Raw genomic sequence first — 22,886 nt, 5'->3', positions numbered from 1 at the left:
GCAAAAAGTCACTCTGTCTATACTAGCAGTATCGCAAAATCAGTTTAGAAATCCGATTTTGGGATCCCCATGTAAACGGTGTGTGCGTCAGTTCTGCTGTAGGCTGCAGCCCTGCTGAAGGAAGGCGGCACTTGTTTGCCTGCACCGCTCCTCCACCATCTGTGCCTACACTACCTCCATTCTGCATTACGGCGACTGGAAAACAAAATGAACTTTTTCCAACTGTGCCAAAATCCTTACCCTAACGTAAGAATAGAGTTACTGTACATTCGGTTCTACTTCTACGCTTGTCAGTTCAATTTGTAGCATTGTTAAATGTGGATCGCTCAGCTATGAATGCCCATGAACGGTCCAAATTCATAGTTACAGATTTTGTAACCATAAAATGGGGCGGAAAATGCCAAGCAATGTCCTGAAATACATTATTCAGCGACGCATTCAGTTCACTGGCGGGAAAATGCTGCTACTTTTCAACAGAACAATCATTCTTGAACGCTTAAATACTGCCAAATGTAAAAAACAAAGGACATTTTGCAACAAAAAGGTACTGTAGTTTTTGCAAAAGCAAACAGTCCCGCCAAAATGTTCCCAGTCAGCACTTTTTAAAGTCAATTTTTAAGAAGGCTTTGTTCGTCTTCATTCGTGTAGCATGACAACATTTTATATTAGTGCATCTAATCATTTCCAAAAAAAAAAAAAAAAAAAAAAAAAAAAAAAAAAAAAAAAAAGATGCGAATTTTGCCAAAAATTGATGCCATATTTTCCGGTTCCTAGTTATATGTGACAATTCGAAAACATGTGTGCCAAGTTTGTACTCTGAAGAGTACTGTCCATAAAAGGATGGTGTCAGAAGTTTAGTCCAAGTCTGACACAAAGTTGTAACTTTGCAGAATATAAAGTGTGGGCTTACATTATAACCAGCATAGACTAATTAATAACGATGGATGGTTATAATCTATGATGAACTTGGTCTAATACACCACCTAGTTTTACATCTTAGCCGAAATCTCTACTTTTGGCACATTACTCCTATTTCCTAAAGTAATACCTAATGTCCAGTTACCTCTGCTTGTTAATAAAGTGATTATAATTCAGGACATACTGTTTTTGTAAAGTAACCTCAGGACTTACCTGATTCAGCCATCCCAACCAGAGTAGGCTATTCAACAATGATTCCAAGCAAATGTTGGGGTGGTTCCTAACCATAAAAGGTGTTCATAATATCTGCCATTTTATACTTATTAACAGCAATTTGAAATAACATCATGATACAGTCACACCACCACCACCACCACCACCACCAGTATTTAATTATTTTTCACTTAATGTAATTACATGTTTCACTATTCTGTGATAATGCTAAACTAATGCTGTGGAATGAAAATGTCTTCTCACAGTATGACTGTCATTACACAGCCTCTATTGGCTGGTACAATTTTAACAGCCCTCTCTTACTTCCTGTAGGGCAATTCTCTTACAATAAGATTTGTAGTTCCACTCATACGAGGGCATGAAACATCACCTCATCAACTTCTGAGTGAAGTCTTGTTGTTGCCTGCTTTATTGTACATATGCAGGCAGCTTTAGGTGTGTGTGTGTGTGTGTGTGTGTGTGTGTTTTTTTTTTTTTGTTCGCACGCACGCGCGCAGAATAAATTTCACTAGGTTATGGCACTGAATCTAGGGAACTGGGAGAAGTCATTGTCCTGCTTTGAACACAAGCTTCTCCTTCTTTTCTGGTTTTCCTACCTCTGCCTGTCCGTACTCTGGCCCAGTCTTCTCTCTTCTGGGTGCTTTCTTCCAGTCCTTTTATCCTCTTAACCCTTGGCCTTCCCTTTGGTACTGTGCCCTCTATATTCATCTCATGTATCTTCCTGAACAACATGTACTTCACTCTCCTCAAATGCCCATAATGTTCAATCTTTTTACCTCAATGTTCTCTTGTAGGGGTTTCTCATGTGTTCTACACCTAATCTTCATTATCCATCTTTACAATTTTTGTTACACCTACTCAAAACATTCATATCACTTTCAAGCACCTAATTTTTTTTCCCTTCCCTTCATGACACACATTTCTCCACTGTACAACAGAAATAGTATACATTATTTTGGTGCACCACCACTTTATTTTTCAAAGGACTTCTTTGTTCCGCATCCTTCATCTCACAGTTCTCAGAAGGCCTATACATACACTGAACTCTTCATAATTTCTTAATTTTCCTGTACTATACTCCCCAGTGCTTGAAACTATCCATCATTTTCAGCTGCTTCCCAGCACCATGTTTACTATAGGTTACCCTTCTTTATTATTGTGGCCACAAGTCCACACTACTTTGAATTAAATTTTAGGCCATATTCTTGTACAACTTCTTCTCAAATATCAAATTAATTGTTTTCTCCTTCCTTGTTGTTTCCTCATACCATTAAACAATCAAGAAAGAACACTGTTGTTATCTTGTCCCCAAACTCTCTTGCCACTTATGTCATCATATCATTCATCAGCACCATGATAAGCAATGAAGATAGTGCATTTCCTTGTCTCAGCCCATAGCTCTGTGTTAATCATCCCATTCTCTCTTCCCACTTACAACAATCCACATCCTGATGCAGTTCTTTTATCCTCAGTACAGTTTACTTCTCTATTCCTTTCATTGTTAGTGCCTCCCAAACTTTACTTCTTGGTACAGTGTCATACAATTTCCCTAAATCCAAGAAGACCATCAGCAGATCTCGCCCATACTCACAGTTGTGTTTGTGCATCTTTATCACTGTAAATATGAGACCTACTGTCGATCTTTCTGGCCTGAAGTCATACTGTTCTCGCAGTTACTTCTCCATTGTTCTCCAAATTTGTTTTCCGGGATCTTGTCAAATTTTTGCACAATGGCACACGAGGATAAAGCCCCTAAAGTTTTTAAAAATATTTTTGACTTCCCTTCTTGAAGACAGGTACAATTATACTACCTCTTCCTCTCTTCTGGAGTTCTCACTTTCTTCCATACAGATCTTACAACTCTACACAGCCACTGCAGCTCCATCTCTTTTGCTGCTCCGATCATTTGCAAACTTAGTTCATCCAACCCTGGATTCTTCCCTCCTTTCATAATATTTAGTAACTCATCCACTTCTCCACAGTTTGCAGCTCAATCAGTGGGCTTTTGTTTTTTACTCTGCTATAATATTTTTCCGTCACCTCTGCTGAACTTGACTTCCATGTTCTTAACTGTCTTTCTTGGTTTTCTGCTCCTTTTCTCTCCTTCGGTTCTCTGATATTCATTACTAACATCTGATGGTCACCATCTAAGGACCCTGGTGGCATTACATTGATATCTGTTATGTTTGTCAGTCCATCATCTGCAAAAACATAATCAACTAATCAAGTTTCAGACCAATCACTCCTTTACCATGTTACTTTATGGTTTTCTTTTTTATCTAACTACAAATTTCCAAACTTCAACCCATTCCTTTTGCAAAAGTTCAATAATCTTTCATCTTCCTTGCTTCTCTTTCCATTTGGTGGCACATCTCAATCACTAAAGAAAATACAGAAGTGGTTCGTCAGCTATTCCCAAAGCATGACACAGTTGGAAAGTTCAAAGGTAAGCAGCAACATCATTGTTGCAGACATCAAAAGAGCAAAGCATCAAGTGCAACGACGTGCAGGTGCCTGGAGACAGGGACGCCTTCTACGTATCATACAATGAAGGCTTTCACGGCCTTATGTCATAGTCACTGGTGAGTCTTCTGTGTTGAAAGGCTACGGTCAAAGTAACTTTTAGGTTCCTAATGTTTCATCCAGAGCTGTGCTGGACATTTCTGGCAATGCTGAGTCTTCTCAACTAACAACCCAGATCTCTGAGAGTACAATGAGTGTATTTTAGATTATTCATGATTAGTACAGGGAGTCCCTGTCAGAGATAAATTTTAACAATCAATGCAATTCAAATGGAAACCACCAGAATACTGTGCCACAGTAAACCTTTGAAAAGTAATTCAACAAAAGGTGAAAGGCTCACAAAGATTTAAATGCAGATGAAGACATAGTGGTTCTTCCTGCTGACAAAGGCAACACTAAAGAGGATTATCAAAGGAAAATTTTGGATCTTTTAACTTCAGGAAAGTACAAAAAACTTGAGGAAGACCCTGCAGATAGCATGCTGAAGATAACACATACTCTGATAAAGTCATGTACTTTGATTCAAAAAGAGGATAGAAAGGCCTTATTAAAGACAATAAATGTAGCCCAGCATTAATGGCCTACTCATTATTCATAAATCTGATCTTCCTCAGTGAGCAACTGTTAGTGCTATTAATTCCCCAATATATCAAATAGCAAGATATCTGGCAACTCGTTTACAACTATATACTGGTAGAACCGACTCTTGTATGAAATACTCATGTCACTGTATTGAGAAACTTTAAGAACTAACTTTGACTCCTGAAGAAATTCTTGTAAGATTCAACACAGTGTCTTTATTCATTACGATTCCAGTTAACAAAGTTATGATTTATAAAACGGAAGTTCTCCCAGTGGATTAGACTGTCTTTTTTTAGACAGTGCCTTACACCTAGTCGGTTCCAATGGGACAATGAATTTTATAAGCAAGTTGATGGTGTCCCAATGGGTAATCCATTAGGTCCCCCGATCACTAATTTTTAGATGGAAAAATCTGAACAGAGAGCTCTAGAAAAAGCCAAATAAGAAACCATCTCAGTGGTATCAATTTGTTGATGATACATTAAAGATTTGGTCACACGATAAAGGTTTAGAAGAATTATTTCGTTATCTAAAACATATAAATTCAAATATCCCATTTACCTTGGAAATTTGAAATCAAAACATAATATCCTTCTTGCATGTTTTCGTTATGAGACAGATTGATGGAAGTTTGAGACATAAGGTCTTTTGGAAAGTCATGTATACAGACAGATATTTTCATAAGAACTCCACAACAAGAGAGAGATGTCATTACAAGTCTTGTGGATATAGCCAAAAGAATCTGCACACCGGAACAACTGCATGCTGAATTAAAAAATCTGAAGCAGGCTTTTGAGAAAAATGTCTATTCAGGAAAAGAAGTAAATAAGGTTTTAAGAAAGAAGCAGCCATGAAATTTAGTGATATACGGACAGTGGCATTACACAAACAATAGTTAAGTTTTTAGCCTCAAGACGTGACAATCAATTGTTAAGTTTTATATCTGCCAAGGATTATCTGAGCTGATCACTTGTAAACTAGACCACACTCATTTTCACAGTATTTAACTCACTTTCCTATGTCTTACTCACCAGTTGGCAAGACTCAACATCACCAGGAGCACATCCTATGTTGTCCAGCACAGCTCTGGATGAAATATCAGGAACAGTAAAGTTTCTTCGACCACAACCATACAACCCGGAGGACTCGTCAGCAAATATGACATACTATATCTTTCCCCTCGGGCTTAGTCCAGAAATCTGCAGTATCTGGCATTCCATAATAAGATCAACTTCCAGAACAAGACCCTACTCACTACTTTTGAAGAATCTGTTTTTGGACAAGGATACTCTATGCATCTCACTTTGAGGGTATTTTACATGCACGAACCTCTGTCTCAGCGGGTAGTATGCCATAGCCCAAGCTGGCACAATTGCACAGGTGCATTTTGTGGCTTTAGATTTATGACTCAAAATTAATTGAATAAAATGTACTAAAGAAGCAAATGATATTTTATTTTCATAACATTACAGTATGTGTGTGACCTTTCCCCACTTTTCCCAACATACCACTGGCATGCAGCAGCCAGTGTCACCCACCATCGGCACACAGCACCCGCTGCTACCTGTTACTGGCCCGCAGAGTGTGCCAACACCTTAACACCGGCACGCAAACCACACTGACACCCGAAACCGGTACAACGCACCCTCCATGGTGCAACATCGGTATGAAGCAATTTCTGCTGCACAAAATTTGTTACGGGCACACTTGGCCACACAACACTGGTTTGGAACACCCTCTGCCATGCATCAATAATATGTATGTATGATTACAAGGAGTTCACCTATTCACTGCTAGATGGCCGTAGATGTATACACTGAAGCATGCCGCTTCCAAGAAGTGTCAAAAATGTTTGAGATAACAGATTTTCAGTCTGCTTCAACCACTTGTATCTGGGAATCATTATAATCTTATTGCAATACATAGCTTTTGCATGATTTTGCTTTTGAAATTATATGCATAATTATGAAACATGTTTAACATTACATCATCACTTTCCCTTTAATTTCATAAATATCTGCTTGTTCCTGTGTGCTGTTACATATTTTCCCTTATTCTGTTTTACATTTTTCATGACATCAGGGAACTCCTTTCTGTCTTGCTGCATGGTGCTGATGACATCTATGTTATAACTAGAGCCCGGATTTTAATGACAAATGACTGGAAGCTGTTGGCACTCAGCTATGTGAGGCCCTGAGTATTGTGCAACATGTGCAGAGTGAGTTGGGTCGAGCTTGTGGTCATGTGGCTGACAAAGTGAAAACCAAATTGCAAAGTGTTCTCCAACGGAATCCTGGATATTCTACACTGTGCAAAATTAGTGACACTCTTTCAGGGAATGCCGCAACATTTGAAGATACTGAAACAAAGCTGAACTCCAGTGACCTGGCTGCCTTCAAATACGCTCCAGTGACGTCTTGTGAAGTGGAGAGGAGCTTTTCCAGGTACAAAACTATCCTCAGCGACAACCGTAGATCTTTGACAATGGAAAACCTGAAAATGTACCTTGTGATCCAGTGCAACTTTGCAGATACTGAAGACTGACATACGGTATTAAATAATGTGAAACACTTTAAATACTATGTAGAAATAAAAACATTGTTTTACTGTTTCGATAGATGATCTTTTCACTGTACTTTCTGCTTAGAAAATAAAACATTCAGAGATTCAAAAAATATGTGCAAATTAGCCACAAACCCTACAGAAAGAAAGAAAGAACTATATTTTGAGAAGTGAATTTTGTATTACTTTATGGTGAATAAAAAATTATAAATAAACAAACAAAAATGCTTTAAATAAACTTCTATTAAGTCATATTTTATTTTTTAAGGTCATATTTATGTAAGTTTTAGGTCATAAATGCTTGCATATTTTACTGTTTTTTTAGGTAATTAAAATCTGGGCCCTAGTTATAAATTGTTAGCTTATCAACCAAATCTGGATTAGGGTACAAGTTGTCAACATCAATTCAGTTACCGCTTCCAAGCAAATCTAAATAATTTGACATGTTATTTGCTCTTCAGCATAATGACTACTATAATTTGTGTCCTTTGCAGTATAAAAAATAAAGTCCCATACATAAACGAGAACAACTTTCACACAATTCATAAAATTTCATGCCCAATCTACCAAACTTTGATGAGAGAAATTGCTTCCATCCAAGATGACCTTTCCAGAACAACATATTCATCAATAATACTATCCTTTTGGTGTGTACCAACTAATCTGAATGTGCACCTCAAATGTTCCCTAACCAGTTGTACTTCAAATAGTTTTTAGTGCTCACAATACCTAATCGTTCATGTGGTGCATTATCTTATTGCTATGACAAATAAAAAGTATAACATGATCAACAGCCTGTGTGTCTGTCGCTAATACGGCTGATAACTCAGATGGTAAACATACACTGGAATGTAAGTGGTTAAAAAAAAAAAAAAAAAAAAGGAGGGCGGGGGGGGGGGGGGGCATTGGGCCAGGAAATAGCAAATTTCAAAGATTGATGACAATTAGCACAAAGTGGTAGCAGATCACACTTAACAAATGGCAATGGCTAAAATTACAGTGACCAATAATACACCTAGCTAAAATGATCTCCCAACAAGACAGCCAAGAGGTGGTCAGCCAAGTTATTGGGAGAGGTTTAATTCCCCAGAGCTTGTTCCCGTGGAGAGAAGACCAGTGGTGATGCCAAAGTGACACCATCTGCCAACAGACAGCAGCACGGAGATCAACCAAACGAATGGAAGAGCTAGCAGTCCAAGGCAGGGAGACTGCAGCCTCATTTCCTATCAGACCGACATGGCAACAAATCCACACTAACATCACAGCAGCTCCCTCAACAGCGAGCAAGTGGAAATTTTCTTGGACCTGTTGTGCCAAGGGACAGACTGTGACAGCACACAGAAACTCTGAAGGGCACAGAGAGAATCGGGGCTGGACGTACCGGGTGGCCTGATGGAGGGCGAAGAGCACTGCTGTAAAAACCTAGCAGTATTCTAGAAGCGAGTACCAAAACTGGTCGGTGCCAATGAAGAATGCACACCCGACACCCCAATTGGACTTAGTGATAGCACCCTCCTGTATATTGACAGCTGTAACTTGCGTGTGGACCTCAAGAAACTTACAGCAACAGATTGAATACAGAGTAGTGTCCTTGGAAAGCAAATGAAGTCCAAGATGAACACGGGCTGCCAAATGAAAGCCAAGGTGGTGAAGGGTTCACACCCATCAGGAACATGGCAGGTAGCATAAGTTAAGCTGCCAGAGCAGTAGGCAAAAGCAAACTCCGGGAGGAGGAGGATGCACCCCATACTGGCAGTCAAAGGAGGCATTGAAAGGATGGGTGGCCAGGCATGGAGGACAAATATCATGCATATCTGCTGAGAAGGAAATGACACTGGTATGACAGTGGGTTTTCAGCATCTTCTGCTAAGCGAGTGTCAACTGGGCTAGTGTAAAAGGCGCCAGTGGCCAAACATATTCCACGGCGATGGACTGTGTAAAGATGGAATAAGATGGACGGATGTGGAGTGGAATAAACATAAAACCCATAGTCCAATTTCAAAAAAATACAACGGATCGGTATAAACAGAGGAGGATGGTCTGATCTGCTCCCCAGGAAGTACCACTAAAGACACAGAAGACACTGGGGGACTGGGTACAGTGTACAGTCAGGTACGACACATGGGAGGACCAAAAGTGTTTCCTATCAAGCATTAGCTCCAGGAATTTTGTAGTTTCAGTGAATGGAAAGCAAAGTGGACAACGCTCTGGACGGAGTCTTGAGGCACCTTGTTTTCCAGGATAAAGGTGTCCATCATGGCTGAGCCCACATATACCATGAGAACTCGGTACTCTAACAACAGGTCCAAGATGTAAAAACAGTGGAAGAAATATATTGTGCTGCCAGAAATTCATACAAACGGTTTTGTCAGTGGAAAAGCGAAAGCCACTGTCAATGCTTCACAAGACAAGATGTTCAAGACGTTGCTGAAGATGCAGATCATGGAGACAAGTCTGTGGAGAACTGCAATAGATTTCAAACTTGTCAAGGAAAAGGGACCAAGAGATGCTTGGTGATGGACAGTCCATAATAGGGTTAATGGCTATAGCAAAGAGGACGACGCTCTGGATGGAGCATTGAGGCACCTTCTTTCCAGGATAAAGGTGTCCGTCATGGCCAAGCCCACATATACTACGAAAACTCGGTACTCTAAAAATTCCTGAAGGAAATGGGGCAGGCAGCGTCCAGAAGCCCCATGAGTGTAGGGTGTAGGGTATAGAGGATACCAGTCCTCCAGCAGCTGGCATAGGTTCAAATGGCTCTGAGCACTATGGGACTCAACTGCTGTGGTCATAAGTCCCCTAGAACTTAGAACTACTTAAACCTAACTAACCTAAGGACAGCACACAACACCCAACCATCACGAGGCAGAGAAAATCCCTGACCCCGCCGGGAATCGAACCCGGGAACCCGGGCGTGGGAAGCGAGAACGCTACCGCACGACCACGAGATGCGGGCAGCTGGCATAGGCTTTCTTCAAATAAAAAAAATAAATATGGCCACAGTTATTTGGGGGGGGGGGGTGGTGGTGATTGGTGGTGGTTGTGATTGGTGGTGGCGTGGTGGTGGTGATTGGGGGGTGGTGGTGGTGGTGGTGGTGGTGGTGGTGGTGGTGGTGGTGGTGGTGGTGGTGGTGGTGGTGGTGGTGGTGGTGGTGGTGGTGGTCGGGGGCGTGGTGGTGGTGGTGGTGGTCGGGGGCGTGGTGGTGGTGGTGGTGGTCGGGGGCGTGGTGGTGGTGGTGGTGGTCGTCGGGGGCGTGGTGGTGATGGTGGTGGTGGTGGTGGTGGTGGTGGTCGGGGGCGTGGTGGTGGTGATCGGGGGCGTGGTGGTGGTGGTGGTGATTGGGGGTGTGGTGGTGATGGTGGTGGTGGTGGTGATTGGGGTGGTGGCGGTGGTGGTGATACGGGTGGTGGTGGTGGTGATTGGGGGTGGGGGTGATTGGGGGTGGGGGTGGTGGTGATTGGGGTGGTGGTGATTGGGGTGGTGGTGATTGGGGGTGGGGGTGATTGGGGTGGTGGTGGTGGTGGTGGTGGTGGTGGTGGTGGTGATTGGGGGGGGGGGGGGGTGAGGTGAGGGGGGAGGTCAAAGTGGACTGGAAGAAAACATGAGAGTCAAAGTGGTCACGAGGACAATTTGGATTCTTTGAGGCAGAAAACAAATGGACACTGCAATTCAAAGAGCAGCCGTAATTCCTCCTTGATGGATGTAATGCCATGAACAAGACATTTGTTGGCTGGAGTGATGTAAAAAGTCTTCGCAGCAGTATTCCTTTTGTTATTTCCGACCTCCCAGTTGTGTAGCAGGTGATTTTGCCGTCAAAGGGGAAGATTTGGTGCCTTGTTGTGCAGCTGTGGGAGAAGGAGACAGGGATGCTACCATGATACTGGACCATTTCACAACTGCAGTACTGAATTAGAGGTAGCAAGCCTGTGTGACGTGTCCCTCGTGGAGCGAGAACTGTACTAAAAGTGATAGAAAAAGTGACAGACAGTAAAATGCAGGGTTTACAACTAGCCAACAACTTGTGAGTGGCTTTTTCCTTCACCTGGGATCTCCAGAATGGCCCACTCATCGAGATACATGGGACACTCATCCTCATGAGCATGTATACCACAAGTGACACATTTGGCCAAGTTTTGACAGGATATGCGAGTGCAGTTACAACGTTGACTCTAGTAACAACACATTGGGTCTGGAATGTTTGGTTGGACCGTGATAACTTCATAGCCTGTCTTCATCTTCGATGGAAGCACTACCTGATCAAATGTGAGAAAATGAGTGTTTGCACCAATCTATTTCATTACCCGTTGGACCACAGTGATGCCCCAATCAGAGAGATAATGCTGGACTTCCCTCTTGGTCGGACTACCAAGCAGCCAAGTATAAATAACACCAAGCGTACAATTCAGCATACAATGGGCCTTGACATGAACAGAATAGCCATGGAGGACCTAAGCTGTAGACAGATGTAGGGTTTGAAAATCACAAATGGTCTCCAGAAGCAAAGTCCCATTACCAAGCAAGAGCAGGATTTCACGGGGCCTGCAATTGCACCAACACCTTTCTGAACAGTAAAGGGATTAACTGTAGCAGAAGACTGACCTCCTTCGGTACACGACACCACGAGGAACTGAGGTGCAGCTGGGCGATACATTGAAGCTTTAGCTTCATTCCACTTACCTTTAGTAGATATAGACCGAGATGAAGATGATTGGCTTATTGCAACAAAATCTCCCGTGACTGTCAGCATCTCCAATGGCGTGCTCCCTCCAACAGGGGCTCCCCCCTCCCCCTTAGGCAATTGTTCACACCTCACGTTCCACCTTCTGAACTCCAGACAGAGGGACCAATTAGCAACTGGGAGTAACAGCTCAAGCAATCATCCCTGTCCCCCTACACCTGGCATGTACCAGGGGGTACGTGCGAACCCTATTTGTCGACCCGAGGCTGGGAATTCTGAATTACCCAGACATCTGTTGCGAGTCAAATGTGTGAAAAAGCCTTCAGGAACACAAAGGGGGGGGGGGGGGGGGGGGAGAAGAAGAAGAAGAAGAAGAAGAAGAAGAAGAAGAAGAAGAAGAAGAAGAAGAGAGATCTCAAATGCCAAAGTGGAGGAAGGGGAGCCGATAGAGAATGAAGGAAGGAGGGCTGGTTACTATGCTGGGCTACTGAAACTTCAGAACACATTCCTGGAAACACCCAAGACATGTTCCCCAAGGGAGGGGGAAGATAACAGCAAGAGGATAGACGTGCAGTACAGAAAGGGGAAAGGCACTGCAAAAGTTGGGGGCCTATGGTAGCCAAGCATGAGGTCACAAAAAGAGTTTTCAGCACCCTTTGGAACCTGTTGTCTTGCTAGTGTGAATCCCAGATCCCGTTGCTGAATTGAGCTATTGTTTTGCTCATAGTCACCTACAAAACACTGACAACTTACCAAATAATTTTGTATGAGTGGTTCATTTACGTCACTCTCACAGCGAACAAAAAGTGACAGTGCACTGACAAAAGCATCTTGAAGCATCTGATGCAGTGCTATCAGATGATTCTAAGGCTGCCTCTTTCATTTTCTTCACCTCCATGTTTTGCAAACATTGGGACATAAATGATCATGGCAGTATTCAATTAATCTGGTTCTTTCATTAGTCACATCGGTACAAAACAAGGGTTACTGGACAGAAGACTTTCTACTGCATTTGCTCAGAGCTATTTTGAAGTTTACTGGGTGTGAAACTTGGTGTATAATATGTAATGAACAAGACACTTTTCCGAAATTTCCTGGCAGATTAAAACTGTGTGCCGGACCCAGACTCGAATTCGGGACCTTTGCCTTTTGCGGGCAAGTGCTCTACTGGTGGAAGTGAAGCTGTGAGGACAGGGCATGAGTCATGCTTGGGTAGCTCAGATGGTAGAGCACTTGCCCGCGAAAGGCAAAGGTCCCGAATTCGAGTCTGGGTCCGGCACACAGTTTTAATCTGCCAGGAAGTTTCATATCAGCGCAAACTCCGCTGCAGAGAGAAAATCTCATTCAAGACCCTTTTCTTCATGCAGCTTTCTACAAACTTCCGCTTCTTGGTCGCTCAGTCCCTTTATGAACTGTACGAGTGCTGTTTCTGGTTTCTTAGGACTTGTAGGCATGTTCTACTGGAGTACCTTACTTTGCATATATCAATGTATCCACTTCACATTACACAATACATGTGAATTTGTGCACATATTTTCCATTTGAATGCTTAAATCACAATTCTCAGGTATTAATTTCTCAAGTGCCTGTCTAAGGTAACACACACACACACACACACACACACACACACACACACACACCTCAACCTTTGTTTAGTTCTGGTCTACATTCTATAAGTGACTGGGAAGGAAACCCACTCTAGAGTGATAATCAATATCTTTGCTAAACACTGGTCAGTGATTTTTTACGAGTGGCTATATGTTAGTTACAGGTGACAGTAATATGGCTCTGTCTTTACAGAACTTGCTCTCTACAGATCTTGTATCACAATAAATTCAGCTTATGTTTCTTTTTTATACTTATATTAAGTAATATATACTTCAGTACATCCACAACTTATTTAAAAATGTGAATACTTACTTTATTACAGTGACCACAGGGCCAAATATTTCTTCATTGTAGCACCTCATATCAGGAGTAATACCAGTTAAAAGCGTTGGTTCATAAAATAATGGCCCAACTGAAGAGGCACGATTACCACCCACATGAAGGTTAGCACCTTTTTGCAGTGCATCTTTCACTATTGATTCAACCTGGCAAAACAAAAAAGGTTTACAATAACCAACCAAACAGCCAACCCCCCCCCCCCCCCCCACACACACACACACACACATGCACACTAATGCCTATAATGCCTGGTGGACCAAACAGCTCTTTCAGCATTTGAAACCTTTTTCCTGCTATATCACTGCTATTTTAACCTGTGCTGCCTGACACCTCTGAAAATCTGAGGAGCATTGTAATGCCACAAATATCATTCATGTGAAGAAAGAAAAGGCCCGACAGCTGGCAGCATTGTTGCCAGCTTTCAAGTGTGAAGTCTAAAAGGCTCAGTATCAACACTATGTGGCTGAAAACAATAGTCTTTCGTTCCACTGCAGAAACAATGAGGCATCATCATAGACACACACCAAACTGCATGTGTGATTGGCATATGGTAGACACATGACACAACTGTATTGTGCCAACTTCAACTGTAAGGGCTCTTCTTTTGCCATCATGACTATAAACAGCTATTCACAAAGAAAGAGTACACTAATGTTGTTTCACATCGTTTGACATCAGTAGCATATATACTGAAAATAATTAATGGTTCAAAGGGCTCTGAGCACTATGGGACTCAACTGCTGTGGTTATCAGTCCCCTAGAACTTAGAACTACTTAAACCTAACTAACCTAAGGACATCACACACATCCATGCCCGAGGCAGGATTTGAACCTGCGACCGTGGCAGTCGCACGGTTCCGGACTGCGCGCCTAGAACCGCGAGACCACCGCGGCCGGCAAAAATAATTAATAGACAAGTTGAATCTACAGTGAGAATGTAATTTTTTTCCACATAATCTAACAGTCAGATAAAATAATAAAACTTTTCATTTCCCACACGACAAAATGAAAAGTCTGACTCAAAATTCAGTAAGTATTAAATTAATGGAACAGCCTTTGGCATGAAATACAATTTTACGTACAAAATAAAAAATGAAAATATGGAGATTTGTGGAGATATCTTCCATAAGTGAATTTTGATTTCAGATTTTGAACTAGACAAGGTATGGGTACAGTTGATAATATATGCATAAAAAGTTCAAGCCTACACTACTTTGTAACATTAAATAATTAAGAACATAAATTTTGTGTTTTTTATGGCTGCTCATAAGAAAAAATAGCATTTTTACACAGATTTAATACCTTCCAGGTAAGTACCATTTAAATCATGGAGTAATTTTCATTTCTGCTTCGGGAATCTGCAGTGAAAGATGCATTATTATTGAGATGAAAAAGAGTTGTTACTATTAACTGCAGTATTCTACTTGATACTTAATTGAATGAGGGAAGACTTACAAAACGAAAGGCCTTGAGTTATAAGCATAGCTGCAGCTTAATGCTGGTTAGTTCATCAGATATTTTTACCATCTAAGCAAAACCTGTTTTTATCACAGAAAAACAAATATGTTTGCATGTGCTGTAAACTAAAGACTTAATTTTAGTTTTGCCATATTATACATTATTTTATTTGATTCACAGAAACAAATTCTGCAGTTTAGAAAAAGCATTATGTCCAGTGTGTGTATGAACAGGTTATAACAGGAAAAGAAATGACTATAAAATTCAGGAAAAAGGAAGAATGTGTAGGCACCTTCCTCTGAAGAATGCTACAACTGCCGTACAGATCAATTTTTCCTCCAGCGGTGTAGAACAGCATGCAGAGGTTTACATATAAGGTCTACAACAACTTCCACCGTTTTTTCTCTAAGCTTGGGGCTTTATTGCGAAAAACTTACAAAAAAATTATGATTCATAGTATTGCCCATCACTGGCCACTACATACTTCCATCTACATAGCATATGAATCCTGTGGCGGAAGAACTGGGCGTCTTTTGTAGGGATCCACAAATCTATTCAATTTTGCACTTGTTCATATGATTGGAAGTGCTGGTCAGTGAGACTGTATGTCACTGATCGAAAAATGAGGTAGTCAGAGAGAGCAAACGTATGGACAATACGGCGGGAGGGATAGGACTTTTCATTTCAACGTTTCCATTTATATTTTGACGGGTTTTGCAACATGGGGTCGAGCACTAACCTGTTGCAAAATTACCTTTACGTATCTATCACTGTATTGTAGGTGTTTAAATTTCACTGCTGGGCTTGAACGCATCAATTCCTTTCGATAATGATGTCCTGTGACTGTCTTCATGTGTTTCAGTAGCTACAAAAACGTTCTGTCTTCCACCGCCATGTCGATCTTTGACATCAAAATCACCATTCTTAAGGCAATGAAAACATTCTCTGCACATTCTTCCATTAATAGTTCCCTCGGGTCTTACCCAGCATTTTAAGGGTCACAGCCACAGATTTCTTCATGTTAAAGCAGAAAATTAAAATTTCCCGCAAATGGCGAGAAATGGGTACATAAGTTGACGTACCTAATCGAGAATAATCTTATGATGCAATCACAAATTGACTAATACTTTTATGGCATTATGTTTGCAGATGCCCTAGCTTATTGTATTACACCTATGACCAACCACCCGAACCCCACTTGCTGCTACTGTCGTCTATTGCAAAACGGCGGCAGCAAAGTTGTAGACCTAATAGAATCTGCCCATATGCATTTCCTGCATTAGTGTTCGTAGTAACTCATATCTGTATTCTATGAAGTGTCAAAGCACTTTGTGAAGAAGAAAAAAAAACTGCCGCTCAGGTGTGTGGGGGAGATGCAAGGCACATGACAAAACGGTCAGTATAAATTTGTGGAATGCCATGTTGTTGCTTATTATGATATAGAGGGGTAGAGAGATTGGGGATTTGCCTGCTTGCTCTTCGGTTTGCTGACCTAGGAATGAGGGAACTGCATGACCACAATCCGTGGACCTAGCTTCCCTTACACATCTATACCCTCCATCATCCACTCCCCTTCAGCCTGTCACAGCCCCAGAATACAATTTAGCCATTAATATGGTTCTGTTGTACTTAGATGAGATACACACATTTTATATTTGTTCTTAACCCATTTCGCTAAACTATAAACATTAATTTTATACCATCAAAACATTTTAAGTAATCTACAATTTTCCACCCCCAGCAACGCATAAACTATTACTCCGAGAGAAAAAATGTATAGAACAATTTTTGTAGGAAATTTAACGTAGTTTAATTTTGCGCTGGGAAATATTTTTGCTAGAAGCTGCAGTCTTCTATTTACTCAAGAAAAATCTAAAAAGTGATATTTAAATGAACCCCCACCCCATCCACACACATACCACTGGTAAGGATTTGTAGTGTGTTGTTCATGGCCGTTCCCCCTTCCACTCTACAAAAATTTGTGACAACATAATTTTTCCCTTATCTGACCTTTTTTTGGTGTTCTTTGACTGGGCTACAAAGCTGGAAAAGGTAGTGGTGTTAGCATCTACACGAAATCTACTTGCACAGAGACAAGAGAACAAGTGGAGTGGGGATAAAGGAAGGAGCTTTGAAGGACCGACAGGCAGCATGCAAGTTGTCTGACCAAGTATGATGGTGCAGTGGTTAGCACACTGGATTTACATTCGAGAGGATAATGGATCAAACCCATGTCCAGCAATCCTGATTTAGGTTTCCACGATTTCCCTAAATCGTTTTAGGCAAATGCTGGGATGGTGCCTTTGAGAAGGCACAGCTGATTTCCTTCCACTTCCTTCCCTCAGCCAATGGGACTGATTACCTTGCAGTTCGGTCCTTCCCCCAAATCACACCAACCAACCAAATTATCTGGATGATACACAAAATTAAATTGTCAGTAAAATGCAACATTTTTGGATGCTGCGATTGAAATATATGGATTTCACGTGGGTAATGAGACCACACATGCTTATTAGAGTGTTTTAAGGGCTCACAATGCTGTTCCACCTTATATGGTTGAATGGATTTTAATTCAAATTAATACTTTTGTTAATAAATATTTCCTGGGGTAAGGTTACACAAACAAACACTAAACTACAAAACTAAATAGCAACTTGTGAGAAATGCTATATTCTACAAAATACAAGTTGTTTCACGACTTAAGTCATTACCATTCTTTTGTAATACTTTTCTGTAAACAGTGTTTCAAAATTTTAATATATTTAAAGAACAGCAATATAGAACCATCAAAAGCTGCTTTAGCACTTATTTACTCACCGACAACCAGTTCCAGTCAAGCGACCATCTTCAAGGCTCAGAGTAATGTTGACATGTTAAAGAAAGCTTTCTTGGTGTCCAATATATAATTTTTTCAGTTGCAGTATTGTCACATATACATGCATCCATTACCTTACACAATGATCAGCTGGAATATTATGACCATCGACTTACTACCGATATAAACCCATGAAGGTGATGGTAGTGTCACCCGGAGAGAAATGACTGTTGCTCAGATGCACACTCGGTGCATGTAGTATCAGTGAGCATGCTGTCCGTGTGTAGAATGGGGAAGACGTGAGCTCTATCTGAGTTTGACCGAAGGCAGATAGTGATGGCCCGGAAGTTTAGCACGAGCATTTCGGAAACTGCATGGCTTGTTGGGTGTTCGAGGAGTGCTGTGGTGACAATCTTCAACATGTGGCGAAACCACATCCAGATGCTGTAGGGTTGGGCTGCCACCTGTCATTACAGACATCAGACGTCATAGGCTGGGCAGACTGGTAAAACACGAGAGGTAGCAAAATGTGGTGGAACTAACATCAGACTTCAATGCTGGGCAGAGTACAAGTGTGTGTGAACAGACTATGCACCGAACACTCCTAACGACGGGTCTCCACAGCCGACAGCCCATGCATGTGCCAATGTTAACACGTCGACATTGGCAACTATGACTGAAATGGACACTGGTCTATCGACACTGGATTATCAGCACTGGACTACCAGCACTGGGCGTTGGCGCAGTGGCAGTGTGTTGCATGGTCTGATGAAACCCAATACCTTCTTCATGATGTCAATGGGAGGGTGTGAATCTGTCGTCTTCCAGGGGAACAGCTCCTAGACACCTGTACTGTGGGATGGAGACAAGCTGGTGGAGGCTCTATTATGCTCTGGGGAACATTCACGTGGGCATCAGTGCAGCTTGTGAAAGTCACCATGATGATCATGTTTCCTGAAGGCACTGGCATTTTTCAACAAGATAATGTGCAATGTCACAAGGCCAGGAGTGTGATGGAGTGGTTCAGGGAACACAGTGGCAAGTTCCAATTTATGTGCTGGTCCCTCCAGCTCACCAGATCTGAACCCGATTGAACACATCTGGGATGTGCTGATGTAGATGTGGTGCTAACTCTCTCCTGTAACAAACCAAGGCCTCACTGCTTCCACGCCACAACACATCACCGTTGTTATCTGTGCCAAAGGTATACACACTGGCTATTAGGTAGGTGATGTTCTGGCTGATCAGTGTGTATTTCTCATTGGTCACACAGTGCAAAACCTAACAGTCCATTGCAGTATTCAGCATAATGTCTGGCCGAGGTCTTATTATATGATTAACTTAAGTGTTTGTTTGTTCAGACGCCTTATCGAATAGATCACAACATTATTCAGATGAGAGATTTATTCCACTATTCTGATCAAAAATTCAGAAATTGATTGCAAAGTTGAAATTCAATTTAAACATGAAATTACAGGAAAAGTATGCGTACCTTTTCTAGTTGAGGCTGGTTGATTAGTGGACCAAGGTTGTTTTCTGGTTTGGTGGTGTCACCCAGACGAAGTTGCTGTACCATCTCTTGCTTCAGCATTGACACAAATTGATCAAATACGTTTTCTTGCACTAAGAAACGATTTGCACTGACACACGTCTGAAAATACCATCAATTAACATGTTGGGTAATCTGTTGTTTAGTACAATGGAAATTTCAGATATGGAAAAATAAAAATTTAACTAAAACGCAAAAATGTTTAGCCAATTCGATTACACAGCTTTATATCACACAATAAGGCCACATCTATTACTACATAATAATGTCAAAACAGAACAAATAGTGTTAACCACAGACAATCCCAAAAGGAAGAGTTACAATTTATTCTTTTGAAGTGTATCAATACTCTTAACCGCTTCAGATAACAAAATGGTCAGGTGAGTAAAAAAAGACTAAAAACTGTAACAAAAGTAATATATTGTAGATGGTAAATACACTGAAGAGCCAAAGAAACTGGTACACCTTCTTAATATCGTGTAGGGCCCCCGCGAGCATACAGAAGTGCTGCAAAGCAACGGGGCATTGACTCGACTTATGTCTGAAGCAGTGATGGAGGGAACTGACACAAAGAATACTGCAGGGCTGTCCATAAATTTGTAAGAGTACGAGGGGATGGAGATCTCTTCTGAACAGTACGTTGCAAGGCAACCCAGATCTGCTCAATAATGTTCATGTTTGGGAAGTTTGGTGGTCAGCAGAAGTGTTTAAAGTCAGAAGTGTGTTCCTGGACCCACTCTGTAGCAATTCTGGATGTTTGGGGGTTTCACATCATCCTGCTGGAATTGCCCACAACCGTCAGAATGCACAATGGACATGTGTGGACGCAGGTGATCAGACAGGACGCTTATGTACATGTCATCTGTCAGAGTCATATCTAGACATAGCAGGGGTCCCATATGACTCCAACTTCACACGCACTCCACCATTTCAGAGCTTCCACCAGCTAGAACAGTCCCCTGCTGACATATAGCGTCCATGGATTCATGAGGTTGTGTCCATTCCTGTATACATACAATTTGAAATGAAACTCATCCAACCAGGCAATATGTTTCCAGTAGCCAACAGTTCAATGTCGGTGTTGATGGGTTCACGCAAGGCGCAAAGCTTTGTGTTGTGCAATCATCAAGCATACACGCGTGGGCCTTCAGCTCCAAAAGCCCATATTCATGATGTTTCGTTGAATGGTTCGCACCCTGACACTTGTTGATGGCCCAGCATTGAAATCTGCACCAATTTGTGGAAGGGTTGCACTTCCGTCATGTTGAAGCATTCTCTTCACTCGCCGTCGGACCAGTTCTTGCAGGATCTTTTCCCGGCTGTAGCAATGTCAGAGATTTGATGTTTTGCCGGATTCCTGATACTCAGGGTACACTCGTGAAATGGTCGTATGGGAAAATCCCCACTTCATTACTACCTCAGAGATGCAGTGGCCCATCGCTCGTGTGCCAACTACAAGACCACATTCCGACTCACTTAACTCTTGATAACCTGATATTGTAGCAGCAGTAACCCATTTAACAACTCAACTGTGCCAGACACTTGTTGTCTTATATAGGCGATGACTGCTGCAGCGCCGTATTCTGCCTGTTTACGTATCTCTGTATTTGAACACGCATGCCTATGCCAGTTACTTTGGTGCTTCAGTGTAGTTTCAAACTAGCTTTTCATGTGACAGTGTCACGTAAGTTGTAATCACTCTTGACATTAAAATACACCTGACTTATTTAAACACAGACAAATAGTGGAAATCCAGGTTGGAATATCACAATTATTATGGGAAGGATAGACTGCCCCTTACTCTAAAGATGACATGCTGAGTTGCAGACAGACACGATGGAAAGACAAACACATTCAGCTTTTGGCCAAATAGCCCCGTAGAGACAGGTCTGAAAGAGACGTAGGGTAGCGAACGGTGGCATAATTTTGTTTTCAGGTACTTTGGAACTATTCCACACAGTCGAGTGAAATTTTTACAACCCAGTAACATCCATTTAGAGAACGCACACTATGAATCAAAACACCAGCAACATATTTCTGAGGGAAAATAAAAAATTCCAAAATGTGATTAAAAAATGTAATACGTTAAAAGAAGATGCATATTGTAGGTGCCCTCCATGTTTCCTTTGTTGTTCCTGCCTAACAATGACTGATTCTGTCCCTAAAAACTGCCATTGTTTAACTTTCTGTTGCGTAATGGTTCCCAACAATTGCTGCAGCTTTATCTGAAACAAGCTGTCTGCATCATCACTATTACTTGCTAAATCGTGTTAAAAGAAGCGTAACCAAATACATCTCTGTCAACTTTTATTGTACACAAATGCCTTGCAATAACAAGTTGAAATTTTGCCACATATAATATTATGGTCTACTTATGAAGTGTTTGAAATTTGGCTTGGATATCACTTGTCTCTTTTGTGCTTCCACATTTAGAAAATCCATGTTTTTCAGGTAATTTTTCAAATTTTTGTATTTTCGTGAGCATGTAACTCAGTTTTTGTGACTGATATGGGCTTGATGAGTTCTGTGTGTGTTTAGGCCACATTAAGCTTACCACAAAAATTTATACCCTTTTTGAGTGAATTATATTTGGCATAGAGGGCACCTACAATATGTACCTTTTAACGTATTACATTCTTTAAATCACATTTTGGAATTTTCTATTTTCCCTCAGAAATATGGTGTCGGTGTTTTGATTCATGGAGTGTGTTCTCTAAATGGATCTTACTGGGTTGTAAAAATTTCACTGGACTGTGTGGAATAGTTCAAAAGTTATTAAGACCTGAAGTTGGGTCTGAAGATAGATTGCCAGATGCGGGTTGCAATTTCCAGATCACGCCACCTTCTTTCACAAGTTATAATTCTGGAACTAATTGGCAGGGGAAACTAATAATTTTTTTTACACGAGTTTTCCACACACGGTAGAATTAGTGTACTGAATTTCAGTCAAATCTGAGACTATGAGCTGGAGCCCCTGGTTGAACTGACATGGAATGACCCTATAACATGTTGGAAAATTCGGAACAGCTATTGATATATGAGGCTGTGAAAATCTGTAAAAATGTCAAGAAATCGAAAAAAGTTAAATATGTCAGTGGGTTCACCTTAATAACTTTTCATTAGTGCAGTTTTGTCCAGAATTCACAATCACCAGTCTAGCAGAGGATTTAATTTCCTTCAAGATTCAGACAAAATATTTTTAATTACTCCCTATACATGCCGAGAAATGTCGCATTGACAATTATAGTGAAAGCGGACTCTAAACTGAAAATACCATCCTCGGTCAAAACTAGTACTCCTGGATGTAATGTCATCTTTAAGCCATTACGTATAATATCTACACGAAGTTCACGAGATTCACATAGTTTCTAGGGAACACATTCACGAATGGACAAGAAAAGATGTGGAGGATTGTAAGGGTCACTTTGCAAATTTCTAGTTTTTCAGACATCAAGAAAGCCGTTCATTCTAGCAGCTTGTAGTGTCACAAGTTGGTTGTGTTGAAAGGATTGGTACAAAGTACCCTCTGAGTATCTGACTGGGAAATAATGTCTGTTGATAATTCACAGTTTCTCTCTTGCCTGGAATCTGTTGAATGTGCCTTCATTGAAATGAT

At 41.2% G+C, this 22,886-nt stretch overlaps 1 protein-coding gene across 1 annotated transcript in view; it reads right to left on the bottom strand.

The window, feature by feature from the left end:
* Nucleotides 1-22,886, bottom strand: part of LOC124554696 (succinate-semialdehyde dehydrogenase, mitochondrial) — a 223,958-nt gene that overhangs the window by 4,718 nt on the left and 196,354 nt on the right. Inside the window, exons 7-8 of the mRNA XM_047128322.1 lie at nucleotides 19,214-19,372; nucleotides 13,422-13,594 (exon numbers count right to left, since the gene is read on the bottom strand). Coding sequence (XP_046984278.1) covers nucleotides 13,422-13,594; nucleotides 19,214-19,372 — 332 coding nt within the window. The remainder of the gene's footprint in view (nucleotides 1-13,421; nucleotides 13,595-19,213; nucleotides 19,373-22,886) is intronic.

Source organism: Schistocerca americana, chromosome X (genome assembly GCF_021461395.2).
Source record: "Schistocerca americana isolate TAMUIC-IGC-003095 chromosome X, iqSchAmer2.1, whole genome shotgun sequence".
Lineage (NCBI taxonomy): Eukaryota > Metazoa > Arthropoda > Insecta > Orthoptera > Acrididae > Schistocerca > Schistocerca americana.
The sequence above is the reverse complement of the archived record's forward strand: the minus strand, read 5'-3'. Positions and strand labels throughout refer to the sequence as shown.